We start from the raw sequence: 24,430 nt of genomic DNA, 5'->3' as shown, positions 1-24,430 counted from the left end.
GTTTTTATCTCTGTAATTTTGATGTATTTATTAAGTGTTAATTAATGCACTATGGGAGTCCCACTTCAGCCCTCTGTATAAATTGATCCCCTTCTTTTCATATGGTTTGCCCATAGGGTTTTCTGCAACCCTAGGGCAGTCAGCAGTAACCCCTGTGCCTTTGCAATGGGGTGAGGGAAAGAGACCATGGGTTCCCCATTTATGTGATTTGCAAGAAGTGTTAACATTACTCAGGGTACCAAATGTGTTTAAATGATATAAGTGCCTTGAAAAATCCCAAAGCAAGCTCATTTTAATTTCTCATGTAATAATCTCATATACAGTATACACACATTTTTCATAAAGTATATGAGTTTAATGTATTGTTATTATTGTTGTTATTATTATTATTATTAGCTAGGTTACTGGTTTTTTTCAGTGTGGAAAATTCTGTGATATTTTACGGGTCGAATGACTGAATGACATAATATCCCCCCACCCAACATCCGTCACTAAGTCTGGTAATTTTGTCAAGTGTCCGTCGTGCGACATGGTGTCCCTCTGAAGCATGGGGCTTCTCAAAGCACAGGGACTGGGGCAATTGCCCCAGTCCATCCCACGGACGGGACAGCTCTGCTTGGGCACCACCAAAAATTATAGAAACCTGGTGCCCCTTTCAACCACTAGAACATACAATCTCTCCAGAGTAGGAACAAAACCTGAAGTAACTATCTCTTTTAAAAAGGGAACCCATTTATTTAGCTCATTTTAAGTTAAACTGTTTCATATCATTCTCAGTAAGAGACAATAAGAAAAAATAATCAATTTATGTTTGAACTCACGAGAGTATATGTTTCAGAAAAAAAAAATCAATATTGATTTAAAAATTGCCAGTGGTAGAGATTCAATCACAACCATTATTAATTTGTTCCAATGGTTAACTAGTAATTGGGCAAAAGAAAAAGAAAAAAGAGTGATTCCATATCTCAACAGTTAGGGTACTCACCTGGGAGTGGGAAGATTTTTGTTCAAATCCCTACTCCAAAGCAGGCAGAGTGGGGATTTGCACCCTGGTCTCCCACATCCTGGGTGAGAACTCTAACCACTGAGCTAAAAGTTGTAAGGGCAGCAGCAGAGTTTTGTGCAGGGCCTGATCTGTTATGCAACCTCTGAGACTGCCAACCAGATTGGGCCCCACAGGCAAGACTGGTGTGGGAGAATGCCTCATTCGATGATCTTGCATGGACTTAGACGTGAGCTAGGCACCCAGGCATTAGGACAGGGAGCTGTGCAGTGTCAGAATTTTAGGTGTATTGGGGACTTTAGTGGCAGAAACTTGGATGCCAAGGGACTTTAGGTGCTACAGGATTAGGAAGCAGCTAAGATCTACAATCTTTTGAATATCTACATTTTGGACTTAGGCACCTAAAGTGGCACTTAGGTGCCTAAATCCCTGTGTGGATATAGCCCGAATGAAAACTGTATTTGGCAGAATAGTAGACACCACTTCATTTTATAATATGTCTTTTTTTCTTTTCTTTTCTTTTTTTTTTTAAACAGAATGTTTACTGAACAACTCTTTTTTTCCAAGTTGGCAGGAGTCTGTCTATGAGAACAGATGGGTTGCAACTAACTTAGCTCAGTTTCCTTTCTCGAAAATGAAGCCAGGACCATTAGAAAGAGACCAGGCAATGTCTAGAAATTGTTTATCTCCTAAAAAGGGCATACAAAAATTATTTTCAAATTCAAGTCAATCATTGAAGCTGTGCTGGAGCTTCAAAATGGATTTAAAATACATACTGTAGCTAGTTTTAGACCTCTTCCCTGATCATCTTAGCCTGCTTCTGTTTAAATACTCTTTTTCTGTGAGAAATTCACCTCAGTCTCCCACACCTGTGTTCACAGATGGAGCTACTGTAAAGACTATTGCCAGCACTGAACAAATAACTGCACGGCAGAAATTAAATAATTAATGTATTAAATGCTTATTCCTGCTACAAAAAGAATATATCTTGCCATGACTGGCAATTTCACAAACTACCAAATTAATAACAGGATGTCTCTCCACTAGAACAAGCATTGGTGGACTGGCCACCTCTAGATTTTGTCTCTGGTAGATGGCTGATTGCAGATTTTGGCAACAGCGATTGATAATTTCCAGACCTACATTTCATTTTGGTCTCAATGGAAAATATTTGTATAATATAGAACCATGGAAATTAGTACAAGTTCTGTTTAATCAATTCATTTTTTCCACATTGTTGGAAATCACCATTGTGCCCAAAATACCCAAACACTTTCATGGGGGAAAATGGCCCTAAACTTTCACAAGGTTTACCCCACTTCCATAAAATTAAAACATTGACAATTCATTTTTTTCACCTCTAGCACTTTCCTGAATGGCACTTTGCAAATTAGGAGCTAGATCCTCACCTGGTGTAATTATAGGCCCCATTGACTTCAATTAAACTACAAGAATTTACTCAAGTTGATGATCTGGACCCCAAGTGCTTTGGGTAATAAGTGTCTAGCGGTGCCTGGTATAATTAGTGGGTTCAGACACTGATAATCTTCCTAATTAGCCTTGGTAAAGTGGCAGGTAAACACGTCTAACAAGGATTTGATGGCAACGTTCGCGGGTAGGACCATGCATTCTCACCGTATTATATAAAAATCTGCAGGAAGAAAAACAATTAAATTGGGTGTGTGTGTGTGTGTGAGAGAATGACCCAGGGTCCAGTCCCCCTGCTCCAATCACTCTTTTATTATTTATCTTCAGCGGAAAAAGCTTCAACAGGAGAGGCTGAAGGAGCCCCACATTGGAATAACTCCACATTGGAATAACCCCACATCTGGAATAACCCTAGCTCTGTCATTACTCTCCTGCGAGGTGGAGACACCTGTTCAATTTTTTTTTCTTACACTCTAGCAGAGATGGGGAAATTAAACCTGGGTCACTCCCGATCCAAGTGGGTGTAGTTAAAAATTACAAGGTGGGTACCACCACCTTCTCATCTTGGATTTTAAATGAGCCTCTAAGCATACCTGTGGGATGGAGCCCTGCACATGACTTAGGTGGCCAAATGCTTGTTTTTCCCTGTTTCATGAATCACTTTGAGGCTTAGGTGGGAGATGTGTGTCTGGATGCCTAAAGGGAGACAGCAGTGCACGTGCCCAGAGGCAGAAACTTAGATGCCGAGGGAATTTTTACCCTGAAAAACAGGTGTTGAGTTTAGATGCCTACACGGTTCAGCAAGAGTTCAGCAAGGATCACAGTGGAGCCAAAACAGGGACACAGCCGCCTAAGTACTTTTGTGGATTCCACCCCAGGCTCTAAGTGGCCCAGACAGGAAAAGATTTACAATGTTCTAACATTCCCTAATTATCTACTGCCTTGACTTACATTGTTAATTCTTCCTGAGAGATTTTATACCTAGTGACTGCCACAAACCTTATTACAAAACAATTGATACTCAGACACTTGGGGAACAGAAACAATATCTATTTGTCAGATGTGACCAGTCATAACAAACCAACACATCTCAAAATTCAAGTATGATTTAAAAAAAAATAACCCATAGAACCTGCAAAATAATTTGAGGAAATCATGTTCTGGTCATCAACATCCTCTGAACTGAAAATATCCATTGCAATTTATTTGCTCAGCTCTCTTTTCACCACAACTTCCCTGTTATACTTTATGTTCATCCTTACTTAATAGAATATCATGACAATTTGAGTAATGCATTGATAAGAGAAAATGATACAGAGTTCATTCATATTCTTGACAGTTTCAATACTGTAATTTCATCATTCTTCAAAATATGCCTCACCATCAAATACTTTCTTGTAAAATATTAACACCTTTAATGAAAGCAAACCAGTGCAGAATGGTTCACTACATTTGTCAAAATGTAAAAAATTGCTGCACTGTATCTGAATGTGTTACTGTAATTTAAGTGCCAAAGATGATAATACCAACACTTCATTTAAATGGTATTAGAACTTTAATAAATGCTGTCTCCTCATATGAGGCAATATGGTACAGGTCAGTAGAAGCATGTGAGTTCTAATTCTGTCTCTTCCTGTGACTGCTGTGTGCTCTTGGGAATGTCATTTAACATCTGTGTCTCACTTTCCCTGTAGATAAAACGTGGATAATAATCTTACTTTCTAACTTTTCAAGATAATGTGAAATTGATGTACATACAGTCCTTTTAAGATATATATCACTATACAAATGTGATTGCATCGGAAATATTGAGGGCTTATCTACATGTAATGCTGACAGACCCCGGTCATTGGTGGGTAGGATTGAAACTGGGACCTCTGGAGCTTACTGCATGAGCCTCTACTGCATGAGCTAAAAGCCAGCTGCCTATAGAGTAGTCTCTCTCTCACTATACCCAGAAGGTGTGGGAGTTACATATTTCCCCTAGCTGAGGAAGCACATCCCGAGCTTCAGAGACCTCCCAGTTGAAATCCCGGATGAGCCCCCACTTTTAACGCCAACAAGACCTCGGTCATCAGTGGGGAGGATCAAACCAGGGACTGCTGGAACTTAGTGCATGAGCCTCTGCAGCATGAGCTAAAAGCCAACTGGCTGTTAGCTAAGGCTGTAGAGCAGACTCATTTTATATCTCTAAGTCAGGGGTCTCAAACATGCGGACCGTGGGGTTATTTCCTGCGGCCCGCCAAGCTCCCCGTGCCCCCCCACTCCTCCATAGTTATTTCTTGCAGGCCGTGTACCCGCTCCTCTGCCTACCTCCAGGTGCTTCCTGCCACCAAACAGCTGTTTAGTGCTTTCCAGGAGGGAGGGGGTAGGAGCAGGGAGCCACGTGCTCAGGGGAGGAGGCAGAGAAGAGGCAGGGAAGGGGCAGGGCCTCATGGAAGGAGTGGAGTGGGGGCGGGGGCGGGGGTGGGGATGTCAGTGATGCAGCCCTCGGGCCAATGTACTAGTCCTCATGTGGCCCTCTTGGTGATTTGAGTTTGAGATCCCTGCTCTAAGTGGCCTCAGTGCCACTATTCAGAGACCACCACACCCAGGAGGTGTGTGTGTTACATACACACAGCTTTTGTGCTGATTTAAGTCTACAGGGTGAGTTACTATGCATCAAGCCAGTGAATCTACAGTGCACCATCTTGTCACACAGTAATATCCCAGATAGTGACATAAAGGAAGGAGTACAGAAAAGGGCCACAAAGAATAGTTAGGGTTTACCTTATGATGAAAAGGGTAATATTGCTAAGGGAAAGTCATGATGAAAGTCTATAGATACTTGAAGTGTTTAAATGCAAAGGAGATAGAGTAAGATTCAAGGCTGTAATAATTAGGAGTAATTAGGTGAGCTTAAGAAAGGGAAAAATAAGGTGAATATCAAAAAATACCCTTCTGACATTGTGCACTATGATCTAGCAAGCTTTGCTATAGACTCCTAAGGGATGTGATAGAAGCCTTATTTCTCAGGACATTTAAAAACACTTTAAAACAAATGACTAGAAAATGTACTATAAGGAGTAAACTTGCATTGACTTGGAGTGGACTAGATGTTCTAGAAGGTCTTTTCCATTTCTAACTGATTATTTATTTTGTTTGAACAATTATGTTTATTTTTCTCCAGGATCGAACTTTTATGTTTGATTCATTTTATACAGATACATCATACCCACTTGAGAAGCTACCATTTTGTTTTCCCAACACTTTATATGAACTCCTACATTCAGAGTTTAAAACTCAGTTTTGAAAAATAATCAGAATGAAAGTTGGCACGTAAGGCCTCTGTTGAGAAGTGATTATTAAAAAGATATTTGTTTATAAAAATATTAACCCTTCTCCCCATTTGCACATTATTTATGCAGCTATTTGCAAAAGACCAATCTCTTATAAATTGAGTTGGGCAAATAACGGATTTTTTGGTTCATCTTTAATTTGGAAAATACCAGTAATTTTTAAAAAAATGTGCAGGTCAAATGAAATATTTTATCTCAAAATCAAAACATTTCAATTTTGACCATTTTCAAATGTTTCTGAATTTATAAAATAAATTAAAGGGAAATTTTGAACTAAAAAGTAGTTTCAAAGTGAAAAATCTAAAAGGTTTGGTTTTGAAAATATCAAAATGAAATGTTTTGATTTTTCACAATGGTTTTTCCACAACAATTTTGTGAAATGTTTCAATGTTGTGCATTTGTATTATTCACAGAAAAAAAAAGAACTGGCCAAAAAGTTTCACTTATGATCTACTCATATGATCTTCTCTAAGCAACAAAATATTATCTTTATTTATTTTTAAAGAAAAATTAAATACTAAATTAAATGCATACCAGGGGCCTCATGTAAACAAATCACACACAATTTTTACCTCCTTTGGTCCAGATTATTACAATTGAAAAAACAAACAAAAACAAACAAACAAAGCAACACAAAGTAACAAAAGACAGTTAATGCCTACTTACACTGTTCTGCCCTTTTAAAAATATATGGAAATTAAGGTTAGAATAATTGTTGTACATTTGATGTCTTTTTAAACATTATCAATTAAATATAATTTTATGAACTTGGCTTCTTGGGACTGATCATCGCAAGAGAGCCAAACACCATCAGCAGGTTAAGTAAATGAAAATCTGAGTCCAGGACCGAACAAACTGATTATTATAAAATAGATTTAGGTGTATAGATACTGTGGTGATGGGTGGCAGACTAAAACCCAAAGATAGACACTCACTAAATTGCCTGCAGTAGGTACCCAGGACTGCTGAAATCATAATATTAGATGGTTTAGGTAACAGTAATATTTAACAGGATCAGGAATTACAGAGATAATGTAGCCTGTGTTCAGGGCTTACCTGTCATAGTCAGTGAGCTATAAAGGTTCCTATGGTTCATTTGCTGTCAAGATGGGCTTTTCAAGGGATATTATTGTAAAAGACAGTTACTTAAGCAATACATTTTTCTGTCCATTCCCTTTCCTCTATATCACATTCACAATCTGACCACCCAGCCCTTGCAGAGGAACATAGTAACCCTGGGAAAACTGCAATGATAGGCTTATTTTTTGCAAAACAGAATAAGTCTGCCTGAAGAACTGGGGCTACATTACTCTGTTTTAGCTCTCATGCCCATCTTCTTTCAAAACTAGGGTGGTAAATATGAACTAAAATACCTTATCCTATATGTCAGTCTTGAATAATTTGATGAGCTCCATAAGATTATTTTTCTGTTGGCATTATTCATCTCTCAGGTTACACGAGAATAGAATTTTGTCCAATCTATGCATCATTCAATAGCACCAGAAAATCCTATATTAAAGTAATTCTGCAAAGCATAGCAAATCAACCGAGACTTACACTTGCAGCACAGTTTTAGGATCACCAACTTCCCCTCCGTCACCAATTGTCAGTGTGTCGTAGCCAATCTCCAGATCAAATTCTTCAAAATTTATCTGAATAACCTAGTAGAAAAAAATATGCTCTTAAAAAGTAAGAAATTTCATTATGAGATGAGTGAATACAGATACCTTTCAAACAGCAAAAATAAAACAAAACCCCAGATAAGTAATAGCTACACATATTAGTGACATTTTATTTGATACTACCCTGTTGTTATTAACCTGCAAAATTGGTTAATGCAATATTCCATGAAAATAAAATTCTTTTTTATGTGGCACCAGTTTGCTGGCATGCTAGAAGTACCTATTATGTGGTTATTGTACTTTTTATATAGTACTGTAAAATTGTATTATATTTCCAATGTGGTACCTTCACAGGGCAACATAATTACTTTCTGAGGGTGAAATTCACTCCTGCCCATATTAAATTTAATAATTTTGCTTTGTCCAGGAAATTCTGAAGAGATGAGGACATCATTTACACACCCCATGCCTACAACCAAGTTTTGGTGGTACAAAGAAGCCTTTGAAGACATTATTCCAGCCTATAGGTTAAACCTGTTACATATTTTTATGAACTTGTAAAAAACATGACTTCCAAAGGTGAACATTTTGTTATGCCTGTGTCAAGGTTCCTTCCCCACGCTGAACTCTACGGTACAGATGTGGGGACCTGCATGAAAACCTCCTAAGCTTACTTTTACCAGCTTAGGTTAAAACTTCCACAAGGTACAAACTATTTTACCCTTTGCCCTTGGACTTCCACTGCCACCACCAAACGTTTATCTGGGTTTATTGGGAAAACGTTGTTTGGAAATGTCTTCCCTCCCCCCCCCCAAAATCCTCCCAACCCTTGAACCCCACTTCCTGGGGAAGGTTTGGTAAAAATCCTCACCAATTTGCATAGGTGACTACAGACCCAAACCCTTGGATCTTAGAACAATGAAAAAAGCATTCAGTTCTTGAAAAGAAACATTTTAATAGAAGAAACAGTAAAAAGAATCACCTCTGTAAAATCAGGACGGTAAATACCTTACAGGGTAATTAGATTCAAAACACAGAGAATCCCTCTAGGCAAAACCTTAAGTTACAAAAAAGACACACAGACAGGAATATTCATTCTATTCAGCACAGCTTATTTTCTCAGCCATTTAAAGAAATCATAATCTAACGCATATCTAGCTAGATTACTTACCAAGTTCTAAGACTCCATTCCTGTTCTGTCCCCGGCAAAAGCATCACACAGACAGAGCCAGACTCCTTGTTTTTCTCCCTCCTCCCAGCTTTTGAAAGTATCTTGTCTCCTCATTGGTCATTTTGGTCAGGTGCCAGCGAGGTTATCCTAGCTTCTTAACCCTTTACAGGTGAAAGGCTTTTTCGTCTGGCCAGGAGGGATTTTAAAGGTGTTTACCCTTCCCTTTATATTTATGACAGCCTGTGTATTCTAAACTCCAGTATGACAGATAGTTAACTATGTGCAGCATGCATGTTATATATTATGGAGAACAACTGTCAGCTCCATATTGAGTGATGAGATGAGTTTTGAACTTAAAGCAGTAATTCAACCACTTTGTTACATAAAAATGCAGCATACCTTCCCCATCAATTGCTTAAGCTACATTTAAAAAAAAAAAGGAAATAACACAGGTACCTCAAACTTCCTATATAATTAAAAATAATTGAACTCTTGTGCAAAGGTTACATTTTAAGGTGTGTGGGTGTTTTTTTTGGGGGGGAGGGGACTGGTTATGTATATATGGAGAAAGAGAACTGATAATTTCTCCTTCAGCAGCAGCTGTCAGATAATGTTCTGCTCCAAATGATTCCACAAGAAAAATGCCGTCTTTCAAAATGGCTGTCATCTTCCCATTGTTCTCAACAAAACTGAAGCCAGAGCTGCCCTTAGTTAGATGACTATTATGAAAAGGGCATATCTTTACCGTTGCTCTGAATGTGACTGAGTGTCCTCTCCTAGAATTATAGAGGCCACCAGCACTCCGAGACAGCTTGACTTCGTGCCTTTTAAGAGCATTTGGAGGTGGTGACCATTTTCAATAGGACTCCATGTGTTTTCTGAAGGAGATAATTTCATGCACCAAACCCCGCTGAGAGTAACTTTAAATGAAAAACAATGGGAAAAAATTACCTTTGACCCTAATTATTTTGTTTCAGAAGGTACCAAATCTATTCCAGAGAGAGGGCTGTAGGGAACAGAAAACAGGGGCATGTGTGTGCACATGCATCCATGGATTAATGTAGTAGCAGAAGAGGAAACTGATGTGTGTGTGGGGGAAGTGTAGTTGGTAATGGAGGGAGGAGGAAAACTGGTATGTGTTTCAGGGAAATATAAAGGACAATAAGAACATAGGATTTCTGAGGGAATGCAGGGGACTATAGGACGGTGCAAGAGGCAGGGGAAATTTGCAGGACAAGAGCTTTACACTGCTCTGCCAAGCAAAGCAGCTTTAAACTCAGCTTCAGTGGCCAATATACTCTGTCTCATTTGGCTTTTCTAGAGTGGAGTAAAACAGCCAAAAAAAAAGACAGTGAATCTGACCATAAAAGCTGAAAAATTAATAAACAGATTTGAAGTTGATACTTCATATCTTCAAATCATTAGAGATATCACTTGTTAACATTTTCATTGAGTTCCTCATTTATGGCTCATATATGCAATTTGTAAGTTAAAAAACCTTGGAAATTCCCAGACAAAAATATGTTAAGATTGAATTAAGATCAAGAATTCATATCAGCAATCTGGGGTAAAATACCTTATACAGCTATTGTAATTATCCAAAACCCAAGCATTATAAACTCAGGAAATAAACGGTTACCTATATGCACTGTAATTGTTCTTTGAGATGAAAAGGGGAGGGAGAATTGCTCATGGAATATAACAACAAGAACAACATTTTTCATTCTTCAAGTGGTTGCAAGCATTTATTTCACTCAGGTGACTCACACCCAGTACTGACAGGAGGAGGGGCTCAGAGTCTATTTAAACAATGACTTCAGTACTGCTTTACCAAAGTCTGCATCTGACCTAAATGCAGTGGTAACTACATAGCACTTGGTAAAAATATGTACTGAAGACCAGGTAGCAGACCTGCAAATGTCCAATATTGAAACATCACTGAGGAGAACTATCCACATTGTTTGGGCCCTAGTCAAATGAGCCCATAATCTTTATGGAGGTATGGTCTGAGCTACTTCAGATGCTGTCATAATGCAGGAAGTTATTCACCTGAAAATCATCTTTGCAGAGATAGCCTGACCCTTCATTCGATCCACATAGTAGACAAAAAGACCAGGTGATGCCTGAAAAGGCTTAGTTCTCTCTTGGTAAAATGCTAAGCACCATCTCATAAGCAATGTGTGAAGTCACTGTTCATCTGTATTTGAGTTCAGTTTAGGAAAGAACACCAGTAAGTAAATAATTTAATTAAGGTGAAACCACTTTCAACAAAAATTTTAGATATGACTGAAGGGCCACCTTATCATTGAAAGATTACATATACAGGGATTCTGTGGTTAAGCCCTGCAGCTCACTTACTCTCCTTGCTGATGTTACAGCGCAAGGAAGACTGTCTTCTGGCACAGGAGGGACAAAAGAGCAAGTTCCAAGGGCTCAAATGGAGGCCTCATATAAAGGCAGCTAAAGAGTGTTACGGTCCCACAAGGAAACGGATGACTCTTCTTAGAAATCTCATTACCATGGAGTTCAAGAAAATTGACTTGCCTTGGATGGACGGAGGAAACACCGAGTTGGCTGCTAAAGTGAACCCTTAACAAAATGAGTGAAAGACCAGAAGACTGAAGGCACAACAGGTACCCCGAAATGTCCCGAATTCAGGCTAGCATTAGCTGAATTTCCCAGGCTAGTGACCAAACTGAAAATTGCATCTACTAGGTCTACTTATTTGGCCAAATGGAAGGTTTCCTTCTATTAAGTAACACTTGTTGAATTGCTTCCAAACATCATTCCTCCTCTTCACCTATCCATGTAGCATCCATGCAGTGAGGTGCTGCTTGCCCTGACCATGGTTCTGGAACACTAAGTTGGGATAAAGAGGAAGAGATATTGGTGGTCAAACTGATAAACTGAAGAGATTGGAGAGCCAACAGTCTCAGCCAACCTGGTACAATGAGAATCAGCCTGGCATGATCCAGGTTCAGTTTGAAAATGGCAAGTGGATGATTTGGATTGGAGGGAAGGAATATAGAAGTTCTGATCCCCAAATCAGGTGGAAGACATATCTCAAGGAGCCAGGACCGAGGCCTGCTCAGGAGCAAAACCGATGATACTTCTTGTTTTTTTGTTGCAAACAGACTGATAGCCAGAATGCGCCATTCTCCTAAAATGGACCTCAACATTCTGTTCTCCACAGACCATTCTCAATCTCAATCCATAGGAAGTCTTGACAATCTATGAGAATGGTGTCTCAAAGCCCAGGGAGATTGAGAGGATGCCCCCGAGCTTAATCCTGACAACCCCTCCCCAAGTCATCCAAAGACAAACAGGGAGTCATCCCAGGTGGAGTGAGTAAACATCCAGCCTCATCTGAAGCTGAAAATGTCATTTGCATTGATGCCAAGGTTGATAAAGAAGTCAACATTTGAGGACTGGCAGGGGCATCACACTCCCACTCAATACCAAAACAGAAGATGGCACCAAACCCAGGATCAGGACCAATCCTGTAGATGTGGACTGTACCACAGTCATCTCAGTACTGAAGACAGTGACTGTGCCAACAGACCCTTCAGTACAGATAAGGAGGCAAACCTCAGATGCCCACTCTGAGGTGGTGCCGAAGATGATGCAGACAATTGAGACAAGTCTACAATTAATCCAGGCAGTGCTGAGGCTCACACAGGAGCAGCTCAATTTTCCTGAATAACTGGGGAGTCAGGAACAGAGAGGTCTGACGCTGCTTGGTACACCAGTAGCACGGAAACTGATGGTGCTGATGTCATCAGTACTGGATTCAACAGCTGTCCCAAGGATGGTATCAGAGTCAAATGGTGCAGCATCTAATTGATATCACCTTAGTACCAGAGAGCAGGCAGATGGCTCAGCTCCATCCTGCATACCGGAAGAATCAGAGTATCAGTCTGCACTCATCCTGGAAGAGGAGGATGAATCTCTCCGATCTCTGGAGAAGCTACGGTCCCTTTTGTGAGAACTTTTTCTCTGGTTCTGAACTTGTCTGAGGGGCCAGACGATATGCAGAGGTACTGGGTGCCGAAGAGGGCCTCATGGCCTGCTCATAAGTTACTGTTGAGAAGCAAGTCCCTAGCCACCTGCATACTTTCCTTTCCTGAACGATTTGCATACGGATCATCTTTAAAAAATCAGTTAAATCCAACTTGCGACCACAAATATCAAAATGTCATAATCATATAGTTCTTGCCAGGTGCAGATACAGGATAGATTTTGTCTGATTGTAATATTGGATAAGGGATTCTCCATTAAAAAGAACCCAGGTTAAATTGGCATCTTAGTTATTTTACATTGCCAGACTGGTGCAAAGCTGGACCCCAGTTTCAACTCCATCTGGCTCATAACAGCTAGGGCACCTGGCTTTTACAGGCAGGGATGGGGTAGAAGGAAGTATTTTTTTCCCTTTACAATGTTTCCAAAATAGTTTTTTATTATATATGTGGCATATAAATTAAAAACCCACCAATGAACCCCCTGGGCAGACATCATCTTCGCATCAAGGGATAATCGCATAAGGAAGAATAGATAACTCATACATGATCGTGTGTGTGCACAATGTGGCATTATAACTCAAATATTAGGCTACTAGCCTAGGATTTGAGAGACCCAGGTTCTATTCTCTGCTCCACTCCAGACTTCCTGTGTAACCCAGAACTAGTCAATTAGCCTCTTTGTGTGTCAGTTTCCCATCTGTATAATGGGATAACAGCATTTCCCTCTCTCACAGGAATGTTGTGAGGATCAATACAAAAAAAAATTGTTAAGTGCTTTGAGAGCTATGATGAAAAACGCTCTATAAGAGCTAGGTATTAAGATTTTATTCACAATTGTTTTGGAAGGTCTGGACAACTCGCCTGGGACTTTGCCACTGGGTAATAGAGCCATTCCAAATGTGTGTTAATAAAACCAATATACTACATAAACATTTACACACACACAAATATATATTACTATATATACTCACCCATATATGTACATAAATCTACATCTGTTGTGTACTAGGTGCTTAAATAGTCAATCATTGAAGATAATTGGTGTCAAGTACTGCATTGTTGTCAAACTAAGAGTGCATTAAAAGGATAACCATATATATTATTTTAATTGGCTGAAAAATTTGGGGAACATTAGCATTTAATAGGCAGTCTTAATCACTGCAATTCCTACTACCATAATTTCCTCTCTCAAAAATACAGGATGAAGTGAATATTAGAAAAATGCTGTTAATATCTCCACAACGGCCAGTAGCCAAACAAAAATGCAGCAGTGATTTCTAGATTACATTTTATTTTATGAATGGAAAACTATAAAGACAGTTCTTAGAGTCAGCAAGCACTACCCAATACTGCCCTTGCCCCTAGAGGAAAAAAAAGTGCTACCATCAGCTGTTTCAACTATATTACAGTGAAAATGAAATATAGTCTTTTATATCTCCAAAATCCAGTTTATCAAAATGTGCTCACAGGGAACCAACTAAACATCTAATGAATTATCCATGTCAATTTGGATTTAATGTAGAGAACCTGAGTAGATTTACAGCATCTAAGGAATGTGCTTTTTCTTTGCTGACTAAACCTGGAGGTGTTTTAACTTTAGTGAAGTTGCACGCATGGGTCAAGGGTAACATATGGCCATAGTATTGTTCAAATAACTGATGGAACTGTAAATTTCAGAGAGAGTGGAAGTCAAGTGGCATTAACTGACTAAAGTCATTAAGACCATACAATCTGAGGTTAGTTCAGGCGTTTGGCTGAATAGTATCTTTTGCAAGATTTCTGAGAACAAATGTCAAAACCAAACCCCCCCCCCCCCCCAAAAAAAAAAAAAGGCTCAGTGGAAGCTGTGCTAGTCTTCTATATTTTATCCATTGGGTAGCCAGATCAGCTGTCAGCCTGAGACCTGATCAACCCCCAACCCCATATGTGTGGGTAACACAGCATGCATAGATCAAGTTGTGGAAGAGGAAACCAAGTCAACGTTGGTCAAATATGGGGGTCTGATTCTCATTTACACTCAGCGTAAGTTATAATTAACCCAATTTAGCTCCCCTTTCCACTGGCAGAGCAGAACAAAGTGCCAGCAGTGTAAATGAGACCTGCCCCATAGTTCTGATCAACCAACACTTAGATTCATATTTAAATGTTTATTTGTAATCCAAAGTGCTGGCTGCTGAGAGAGATGCAATGGTGCACCTTTTGCCCTATACCTAAAAACACACGTGCTTGAATTTCAGCATGAGTAGAATAATTGACATCAGTGGAACTACTCACATGTTTAAAATGAAGCATGTGCATAAGTATTTGCAGGATTGGGTCCTTAGTATAGTCCCAAACCTGTATCTACCCAGAAGATCACTCCAAATGGGACTAACATTTCAATTATATCACTTATGTTTATGCAGAAAAATCAGGGTCACAACTATTATTTTAAATCATTTTATATATAATGCCTGTAACAAAGTAGCTTGTAATATTCAGTGAATATTAAAAAAAAAAGAGCTCCAAGCTTATTCATAGAGAATCCTGCCCTTTGTTAGGAGTGTTAGTGACAATGTAGGATTCAGGTCTGTATTTTTGCATGAGATAGAATTTTAGGTCTTGTTTGCCCGTTCGATTCTTGATACACTAATATTCTTAACTAATACGCGTGAACAAAAGGATCCTTACTAATATGTTGTCAAGGTTCTTCCCCACTCTGAACTCTAGGGTACAGAGGTGGGGACCTGCATGAAAGACCCCCTAACCTTATTCTTACCAGCTTAGGTTAAAACTTCCCCAAGGCACAGATTTCTTTCTTGCCTTGGGAACCAGCTTAGGTTAAAGGCTCGGTAGCTGTACTCTGATTCCTGCTACCTACTGCTGGTTCTAGATCTTATTCCTGTCTGTCATGGATTTGCAAGTGAGACTAAATCAGAAAATACTGACCAACAAAGCAGGGGATGAATCAGTCCAAATACACAAGTAGCAGCAAGAAGAAAAGGAGTACTTGTGGCACCTTAGAGACTGACAAATTTATTTGAGCATAAGCTTTCATGAGCTACCGCTCACTTCATCGGATGCATTCAGTGGAAAATACTCAGCTTCAAAGGAACAAGGTGGCTTGTGTCACAAGTTTTAGCTGTTAAACTTTAGAAACAGGATCAACTAGAGCAGTGGCCCTGTATCCCTTTCAGGAGTCTGATTTTTATATTGTGTACCCCAAATTTCACTTCACTTAAAAACTACTTGCTTACAAAATCAGACATAAAAATACAAAAGTGTTGCAGCATACTATTACTGAGACATAGGTTACTGTCTCATTTTTTACCATATAATTACAAAATAAACGATTGGAATATAAATATCGTACTTACATTTCAGTGTATAGTGTATAGAGCAGTATAAAAAAGTCATTGTCTGTATGACATTTTAGTTTGTACTGACTTTGCTAGTGCTTTTTATGTAGTCCGTTGTAAAACTGGACAAATATCTAGATTAATTAATGTACCCCCTGGAAGACCTCTGCGTGCCCCAGGGGTGTGCACAGCCCTGGCTGAGAACCACTGATCTAAAAAAACCTGGCTGAAGTCTGAAACCCACCCTCCTGTTGTCAATCAAGTGGAAATTTCTGGTTGTCTGGTTCACTGGGGAAAGAGAGGCAAGATAAGAAAAGGAAAATGTGTCCTGCTTATATTTATATTCTTCATATCTTCTCAGAATGGCTAATTGCTTTTTGCTGAGGATGACTGACTATTTCCCAGTTAAGATATGATGAATATTTATGTCAGATTATGAAGCCTAATGAAGTCCTGTAGTTTGATTCATAGGCTTTACCTCAGCAGTAATTTTCCAAAGAAACACGGCTCCCACTATCAAAATAACTGTGTTAATAATATATTTGATTACTATAAAACTAGTAGTTTCAGTGAAAGATATATTGATACCATCATTCATTAGAAAACCAGTCGGTGGTTTTGCATAATCTTGTTCATCAGAATGTTTTGTCACTGTTGCAAAAACCTGGAATGGTTTGGATCAGGCTCTCATTTTATCTAAACCCCAACGGTCAAACAGATTGGAACCAATGGTTCAGTTTGGAGTTGTCTCCAGCATTTATTGTACACTCAATCCTGGTCCAATTGAATTTGAAGAGTGTTTTCCCAACATCTTCAGTATGGTCAGAACCTAGGCCCTGATTTAGGAAAATACTTAATTACCTGAAGTACTACAATGAATTTTAAGAACATGCTTAAGTGTTTCCTTAATAACGAGGTTACATCCTAACCAAGAATGTAACTTAAGTGCCTAGAAAATCAGAAAAACAATACTGCAATCTGCAAAGCCTGAGTTAGGCATCTGGACTCCCTATACAATGCATGGGGAGAGATAGGTACCTACGGATGGGGTCCAAAAAAACTCCAGCACACTAGCCTGGGAGCTACCTGAGCTAGCCAATGGGAGATGCTGATAAGAGGGATAGGTGCCCAACCGGGGTGCAGGAAGGTGCATCTCTCTGTTTGTGATCCACATCAGGAACTCCTCTGCTGGAGTCAGGTGGTTTAGATGCCTAAATTGTTTCTTGTGAGAATGAAGGCACTTGCGTTACTCCACACAAATCAGCTGGCAGTGCCCACCTTGTAACTTTTAGCCCAGTGGTTGAATACTCATGGGATGTGGTAGACCCAGGTTCAATCCCCCCTTCTGCCTGAGGGGGAGAAAGCATTTGAACAGGGGTCTTCCCCATGTCAGAAGAGTGTCCTAACCACTGAGCTATGGGATATTCTGATGTCGAGGCTCCTTCAATTTCTCTTATTGAAGCTGTTCCATTTTGGACAAAACTTAGTCATTCGGCAATAGTGAGTGAGAATGGCTCTGTAGCCTGGTGGTTGGGTCACCCACCTGGAAGGTGAGGCACACAGGGTCCAATCCCTCTCCACCATGACTAATTATTTATATACAGTGGAACAGCTTTAATTTGAATGACTGAGGGGAGCCCCACATCAGAATATCCTATAGCTCAGTGTTCAGAATGCTCTCTTGACAGACTGAAGACCCCTGTCTAAATCCTTTCTTCCGAGGAATTGAACCCAAGTCTCCTACATATCGGGTGCATGCTTTAACCACTGAGCTGAAAGTGAAAGCCCTGGATTCTCCTCCAGCCAGCTTCTGAATGGGACCTGATCTGGCAGGCCGCCACTGCGTATGCCTACTAGATTGTGCCCTGCAGTCAAGATAGGCAGCAAATACCTATCTTCTCTTGGTTAATGGATCATTTGGGGGCTTTGGTATAAGACAGGCATCCAAAACCCTAGAGTGAGGCACAATGGTGTATTACCAGACACAGAAACATAGGCATTTAAGGAAATTTTACATTGAATAATTAGGTGCTAAATGAGTTTAGGCACCTACAGGATTATGAGATACCCAAGCAGGAGTTTTGTGACTTGCTATGAAGCCTAACTCTGCAAGTCTGGGAGTTAGGCATCTAAGCCTCCTCAGCTCTTAGATGGAGGTGTCATCCAGGCTACCTTCCCATCCCATGTCATGAATTCCATGTGAAGAGACCTCCGCAATGTAGCAGATAGAGCTGCTATAACTCCCAAGAGCAGTGGGAGATACTAAAGCCACTGACCTCTTATTTTCACAGTGGAATTTTTCCCATTTCTGAGGGCTTTAGGCAGAGATTTTCAAAGGAGCCTACTGAGGTTAGATACCCAACTACCCATAGATTTTCAAGGGGATCTGGGCACCTACCACTCGTAGGCCCCTTTGAAAATTCCACTCAGTGCACTCAAGTTCATTCATTCTGCATTTGTTGGTGCATTTGGCCCATGCTTAAATTTACACTATAGCTGCTGGTTCAAATTAACTATGAGATTCTAATACCCTGAGAGTATTGCTTCATCTGTGTTTCATCATTCATCTACTTTGATCCATAACTGTCAAATGAACCTAATTTGGGCTCAAATATATTCTCTCTATTGTAGCATGATAACTCATTTTTGTGGCATGTTTTACTGCATCTGCATTACTAAATGATGATATACTTAATGAAAATATTCTAAAAATAGAAAGATTAGCTCCATGTACAGAATATTCTTAACATTTTATCCCTCCTTTTAATTTTTGTCATTTGTGTCTTACTTTGTCTTTATTCATTATTTTGCTATCAATGAACTGGGAAGTATGCTTACATCTGAAAGACTTAGTCCATTTAATTACCCAGGTTAATGGGAAGGGAATGCAATTAAAAGTAAATAATAAGTGCTGGAGCAAAGAATCATACATATGAAAGAGAATATTTGGAAGAAAAGGGTGCTGCAGAATACAAACCAGAAAAAAGATCTGTGAGCATGTGTTGAAAAATCCCTGAACCCTTCAACCCATTTAGCAGCAGTGATTAAAAAAATAACAAAGGCAAGCAAGGGTAATAAATTGTATTACTAGAGGTTATGTTATAGGGAAAGATCAAGATAGTTGATAAAAGAGCAGATTTCATGGCAACCTAATTAAAGCTTTGGACATTATGAAAGAGATTGATAAACTTTGCTCACAAATAACTTTGTGATAAATAGAAAACAAACAAAAAGATATGAGCTGAGACTGAAGAACACATGGCAGAGCTGATGCTTAAAAAGGCCACCAGAACAAAACAGAAATCTAAGAGTATTTCTGTCAAAAAACAAGAAAACATTGTCTGAAAAATAATTGTATGAACTCTACTCTAATCACTTGCCCAGTATTCCTGCTGCCTCATTCTTCCTCCCCTCCTTCATTCTCCTTTTCTTTCTCAGTCTTCCCTCAATCATTTTCCCCTCTCTTTTCTTCAATCCCATTTTAATCCAATTTCCCCCATTACCCATCCCCCAAAATAATCACTTGCATCACCAATTTTATCACACAAGCCAGAGCTACATTTCCCCACTTGAGAGAATTTGGACCAATAAATCTAAAACTCTGAGCTATGGAAATTTTTGCCACATACAAATGCGCACACACACACACACAGTTTCACACTAGGAACATGAGGTGGTATAAACTGACATAACTCCATTGACCACAATGAAGCTGTGGTGATTTACTCCCTGATAATCTAGCCTATGATCTCAAGAATGAGGATGTATCACAGGTAGTACCTTTTGGGAATGTAGTTTTATTCTCTGTTAGTATTTACTGGAAATGATCTAAAAAATCTAATGGCATTTGACAGGTATTTTTTTTTTTTTAAAATACAGATTGGGAGAAAGCTTTTTTTTTAGCAAGATCCATTAGCCCAATTCACTAGTTGCATGAGAAATTTGCTAACAAAATGCTTGGAACTCTGTGAAATGTATTGGTATGGTTTGCTGCAAATGACAATTTACTGAATTCCACAAATAAATTGACATGGGTTTGGTCTGGAGAGCATGAGAAGTGTGATTACTCAAGTCCAGACTAGATGAATAGAGATAGGGATGCTCTAAACAGTAAGGAAAAAGAAAATCCAATTCCACAATAACAAATGCCAGCTAAGAGTGATCTAACACATGCCAAGAGGACAAAATCACTGCCCTTCAAAGACCAGGTGATGTCTGGACCTCTACACAGTTGCCAGGGCTAGAATAGCTTTACCCTATTTGTGTTCCACATGCAGCACCCAGATACAACAGCAATCCCTGCCCTCAGTGTACACGTGGACGACTCCCTGCTGTAACTCTGGGAAGTAACAATCACCTTAAAGATAAAGGAGAGGAGTCATGGCCATTGTTTAATCCCATGCAGGACTGCAAAACTGGCCAGGGACACTGCAGGAAGCAAGAACAATGAAGCTTTTTTCACTTCCCCTCCTGCAAGCTGAAGGGATATGGGAGGCACAGTCCTTCTGGAGCTTCCTATGTGGCACAGCCAACAGTGGGAGTCAGATTGTACATTACGTAACATGTCTTTAAAAGAGTCATTCAGACGAACAGAAAACAAAAACAAATAGCTCCATTTCTCAGCAATTTCGGAGAGATGCCAGGGACAATATAACTGCAATAGAACAATCTTCTAGAAAAGATTACTCACCAGAGCAATGACATGGATTTAAGTAGAGAGGAAGGTACCAAAGCCCACCTGCCAAAGTTTCTCAAACTTTGTCAAAGGACAAAAATGTGTCTTGATTACCTTAAATGAGTGGGTTGGTGCATCCCCATCATAGTCTCTGGACTATATTGAGTGATGCCATGAACAGTGTCATAAGTTACATCTTGTGGGTATATTGACCAGAGAATGGGTGTGGGAAAGTACTAGTAGGTTTGCTTGCACTGATTTGGCACTCCAAAGATCAGTGTGACTTACATGTCAAAAGTGTGGAAGGGTGATAGCTGGAAAAGTAATTAATAAGATGGTGTACAGTAAACTAACCTACTGCTGCACTCGCCTTATCCAACCTCCTTGGATATACAGTAGTGGCTGAGGCCCAAAACAACTGGTGGAGCGACTGGTAGGAATTATTCACTTCCATCATATCCTTCTCTGCAGATTGATCATATTTTCAAAATGAAAAACTAATAGTCAGGCACGTCAAGGAGAAGCATTTTGGCAGGATATAATGGAGGCTGGTAAAGAAAAATGGCTCCCTAACCCTTCTGTTACCCCTCTTTTCAGAATGAAAACTGAGAAACTTTCCAGTAAAAAGATGTGGGGGTTAGAACAAATCATTTATCACTTAGCCCCATTTACTCTTTTCTCCTAGTTTTAACTTTTCCCCTTCTTCTCTTTCCACCCTACCAGTACAGACTCACTCCTCCACCACACACACTCCTTACCCCCAATTCACCTCATTCATCCTTGAATTCCATTTCCCCACCACTGAACCCTGCCAACCCAATCCACCTCATAGCTCAGAAATACCGCAGAAGTCCTCAGCTCCCTTCAATCCAGCTTCGACCTGGTGAAAAACACCTCACCCACCTACCTACCCTAAAATTTTCTCACTGTTTCTTTGTACGCCCCCATCTGTCTGTCTCCATCTATTGTCTCTTGTTTTACACTTAGATTGGCAGCTCCTTGGGGCAGGGACTCTTTGTTCTGTTTGCACAGTGCCTACCACAGTGGGATCCTGGGCCTTGCCTAGGGCACCTAGATACTAAGATAATATAAATAATAACCTTTGCCTGTGCTTAAAAACTGCAGTGTGGATACAACTCAGACTGAGGTTGTTGTGATTAGGTTACATAAGAGTGCCATGAAGAAGATACAAAAATACACCTAGCCTTGTAACGTAGACGGAGACCTAAAACAGAGATTTCAGTGTTTATTGTGTAGAATTAAAGGTTTCATTTAAATTTTAGTTGCTAACCTCTTGTGATTGTGACGATTAACCTTTCTAATGTGTACAAACACTGCCAGACTCAGCAAATTGTCTGTGTATTATGAGCTCTCTAATTTTCTTATTATCTGCCTTAAGTAGGTAAATGACTTGAAAATGGAGTTATGCAAAATATTAGCTTCAATGATCTTACTAATGGAGATGAACATATTCTTGTTTCTACTTGTCACAAGAATAGTTGGAATATTAATTATCACTAAAAATATTATATTTGCCTAACATTAAAGAATACTAAATTTATAAATAGAATACTATGGTTGGAACTCAGAAATTGACTATGTTTAATGCAGCCCATTAGCTGAGAGAGGAAGGGGAAAGCAGCTTTCATTTTTGCCTCCTACTGTTGCTGTCTCAACCTTTATAAAGGTCAAAATAACTGGAAAGTAAAATAATAATTACTGGAAAGTAAAAACAAAAAAGAGTAGACTTTAACAAGCATTGTGAGCAGTTACTATGTTCAAATGGTGATAAAAGAACTGCCATCAATTGCCCATGGAAATAGTGGATGGGGGGGACCCAATAATCTAACATCAAGACAAATGCACACAAAACTTAAATTTCAAATATCAAGCAATGGGAATGGTCCATCAACTGGACAACACAATTATTTTTTTGTATTACTACTGAAACTGATGTGTCATCTCCTAAAAAACAGTTAAACCATGAAATCTCTAAGCTTTAGTCCCAAACTGACACTTTTTTAACAGGCAGTTTGCAAAGACACACACTGCATATTGCAATCTTGTTTCCAGAAGTGTAAATTAAAATAATCAGGCACTTTTTTAATATCCACAGGTCAATGGAATAAAATGATTAAGCTTCCAATAGTCATTGTGATAGAGCACACTGCAAAAGGGCCCTTCTGCTGAACATCAGACATCTATTAGGGAAGCAATAAACTGAATATTTTAGCAATGAGTAAAAGTATTGGAAATCGGAGAGAGATTTTACCAGATTCTGTAGAATTTCCCTCCCTCAGATTCTGTGGAAATTGTTGGGAAAATTTGTGAGATGTTCGAGATGATATTCCCTCAAATCCTAAAGGAAATTAGTGAGACGGTGCTCAGGAAATTAGTTGCATCTTTGAATAGATTTATTTAAATGTGGCTTTCTAGTTTTCTCATTTAAAAAACAAATCACACAACTCCCTGAGATCTTTCATGCTACTTTCAATATCTCCTGTCCCAACTCAGGTATTTCCATTCTTCTCCTCTAAACAGATATTCTCTTTTCCTCTCTCTTTTGGACTCACAGAAATGTAAGAAATTAGCACTTTTTTACTAAAGAGATCACCAGTGAACTAGCCATGGCTGGGCTTTGGTTATCCCTTCTCCCACTCAGGTGGAGAAGGGTCTTGAACAGGGAGTCTTCCAAAACCTAGGTGATGAAGTGAGCTGTAGCCCACAAAAGCTTATGCTCTAATAAATTGGTTAGTCTCTAAGGTGCCACAAGTACTCCTGTTCTGTTTGCGGATACAGACTAACACGGCTTCTACTCTAAAACCTAGCTGGTTACTCTAACCTCTGGCTAAAAGATATGTGTGAGGTCCCTCTCATCCCTGCCCTGTTCTTTTTGTGCACGTTCATTTATAAGGGACGGATCTGGTAGGCGAAGTCTAAGCACACTTACTAGATTGGGCTCCACGAGCGAGTTAGGCAAAGGAACACCTAACTTCTCTGAGTTCATCCATTACTCTGGGCAATAGGAGTCTGGATACCGGGCGTGGGGCTCCAGTGCACATAGGCAGATGAAGAAACTATAGTAACTATGTTTTTACTGCCCCACCCCCCAAAAAAGTGCAAAGAAGTTTAGGTGCCTACTGAGTTTGGGGGCAGCTGAAAGGGGGTTTCCTGAATCCCAGTGTGGCCTGATTCTGGGATGTAGATACATAAATTGGGAGTTAAGTACCCAAATCCTTTTGGAATCCAGGACAACAACACGTTTAGATTTTAGGGAGAGGATAATGGACACATGATGTCTCACACACTAGACATGTTAAGACATATATTTAACATACAAAGTAGTTGAAAAATAATCAATTACTTTGTATACTGTTAAAGTATACATACAGATATTTATTAACTCACGTGTTTAAATTCTCAATCGTAACAGTTTTTCATGACATTTTTCCTTTGAGTCAAAGAAATCAAGTTTTATTCCAAATTGTTCAATCACCTGTACTTCTCATATAGCATTACTGGACATCTTTCGACCATTAGCTGAAGAAAAGTCTAATATATCTCGGTCTACCCAGCCTTTATCCTGAAGATTACATTAAATTTAAAGTTCTCAATTATCTTGAATTTCCTTCTTATTTCAAATACTTTTCACATTAAGTTAGAACTCTCTCAAAGCTGTAATATGGTGCATTAAATTGTGCATAACAATAAATTATAATTCCAATGGACAAAAGGACAAATACCGACCCACCCTTCACTTAAAATTCTGGAAGAAATATAAATTATTGCACTATTCTAGATCCAGTTTCACAACAACTTCCAGAAAATCATCAATG

General features: G+C 39.3%; 1 protein-coding gene across 3 annotated transcripts in view; it reads right to left on the bottom strand.

The window, feature by feature from the left end:
* CSMD3 (CUB and Sushi multiple domains 3) overlaps window positions 1-24,430 on the bottom strand; it is a 1,179,008-nt gene that overhangs the window by 621,951 nt on the left and 532,627 nt on the right. For all 3 annotated transcript variants that reach the window (XM_048841517.2, XM_048841518.2, XM_048841519.2), the window contains one exon: window positions 7,327-7,430. In XM_048841517.2, coding sequence (XP_048697474.2) covers window positions 7,327-7,430 — 104 coding nt within the window. The remainder of the gene's footprint in view (window positions 1-7,326; window positions 7,431-24,430) is intronic.

The sequence above is a fragment of the Caretta caretta genome, chromosome 2 (genome assembly GCF_965140235.1).
Source record: "Caretta caretta isolate rCarCar2 chromosome 2, rCarCar1.hap1, whole genome shotgun sequence".
Taxonomy (NCBI): domain Eukaryota; kingdom Metazoa; phylum Chordata; order Testudines; family Cheloniidae; genus Caretta; species Caretta caretta.
The sequence above is the reverse complement of the archived record's forward strand: the minus strand, read 5'-3'. Positions and strand labels throughout refer to the sequence as shown.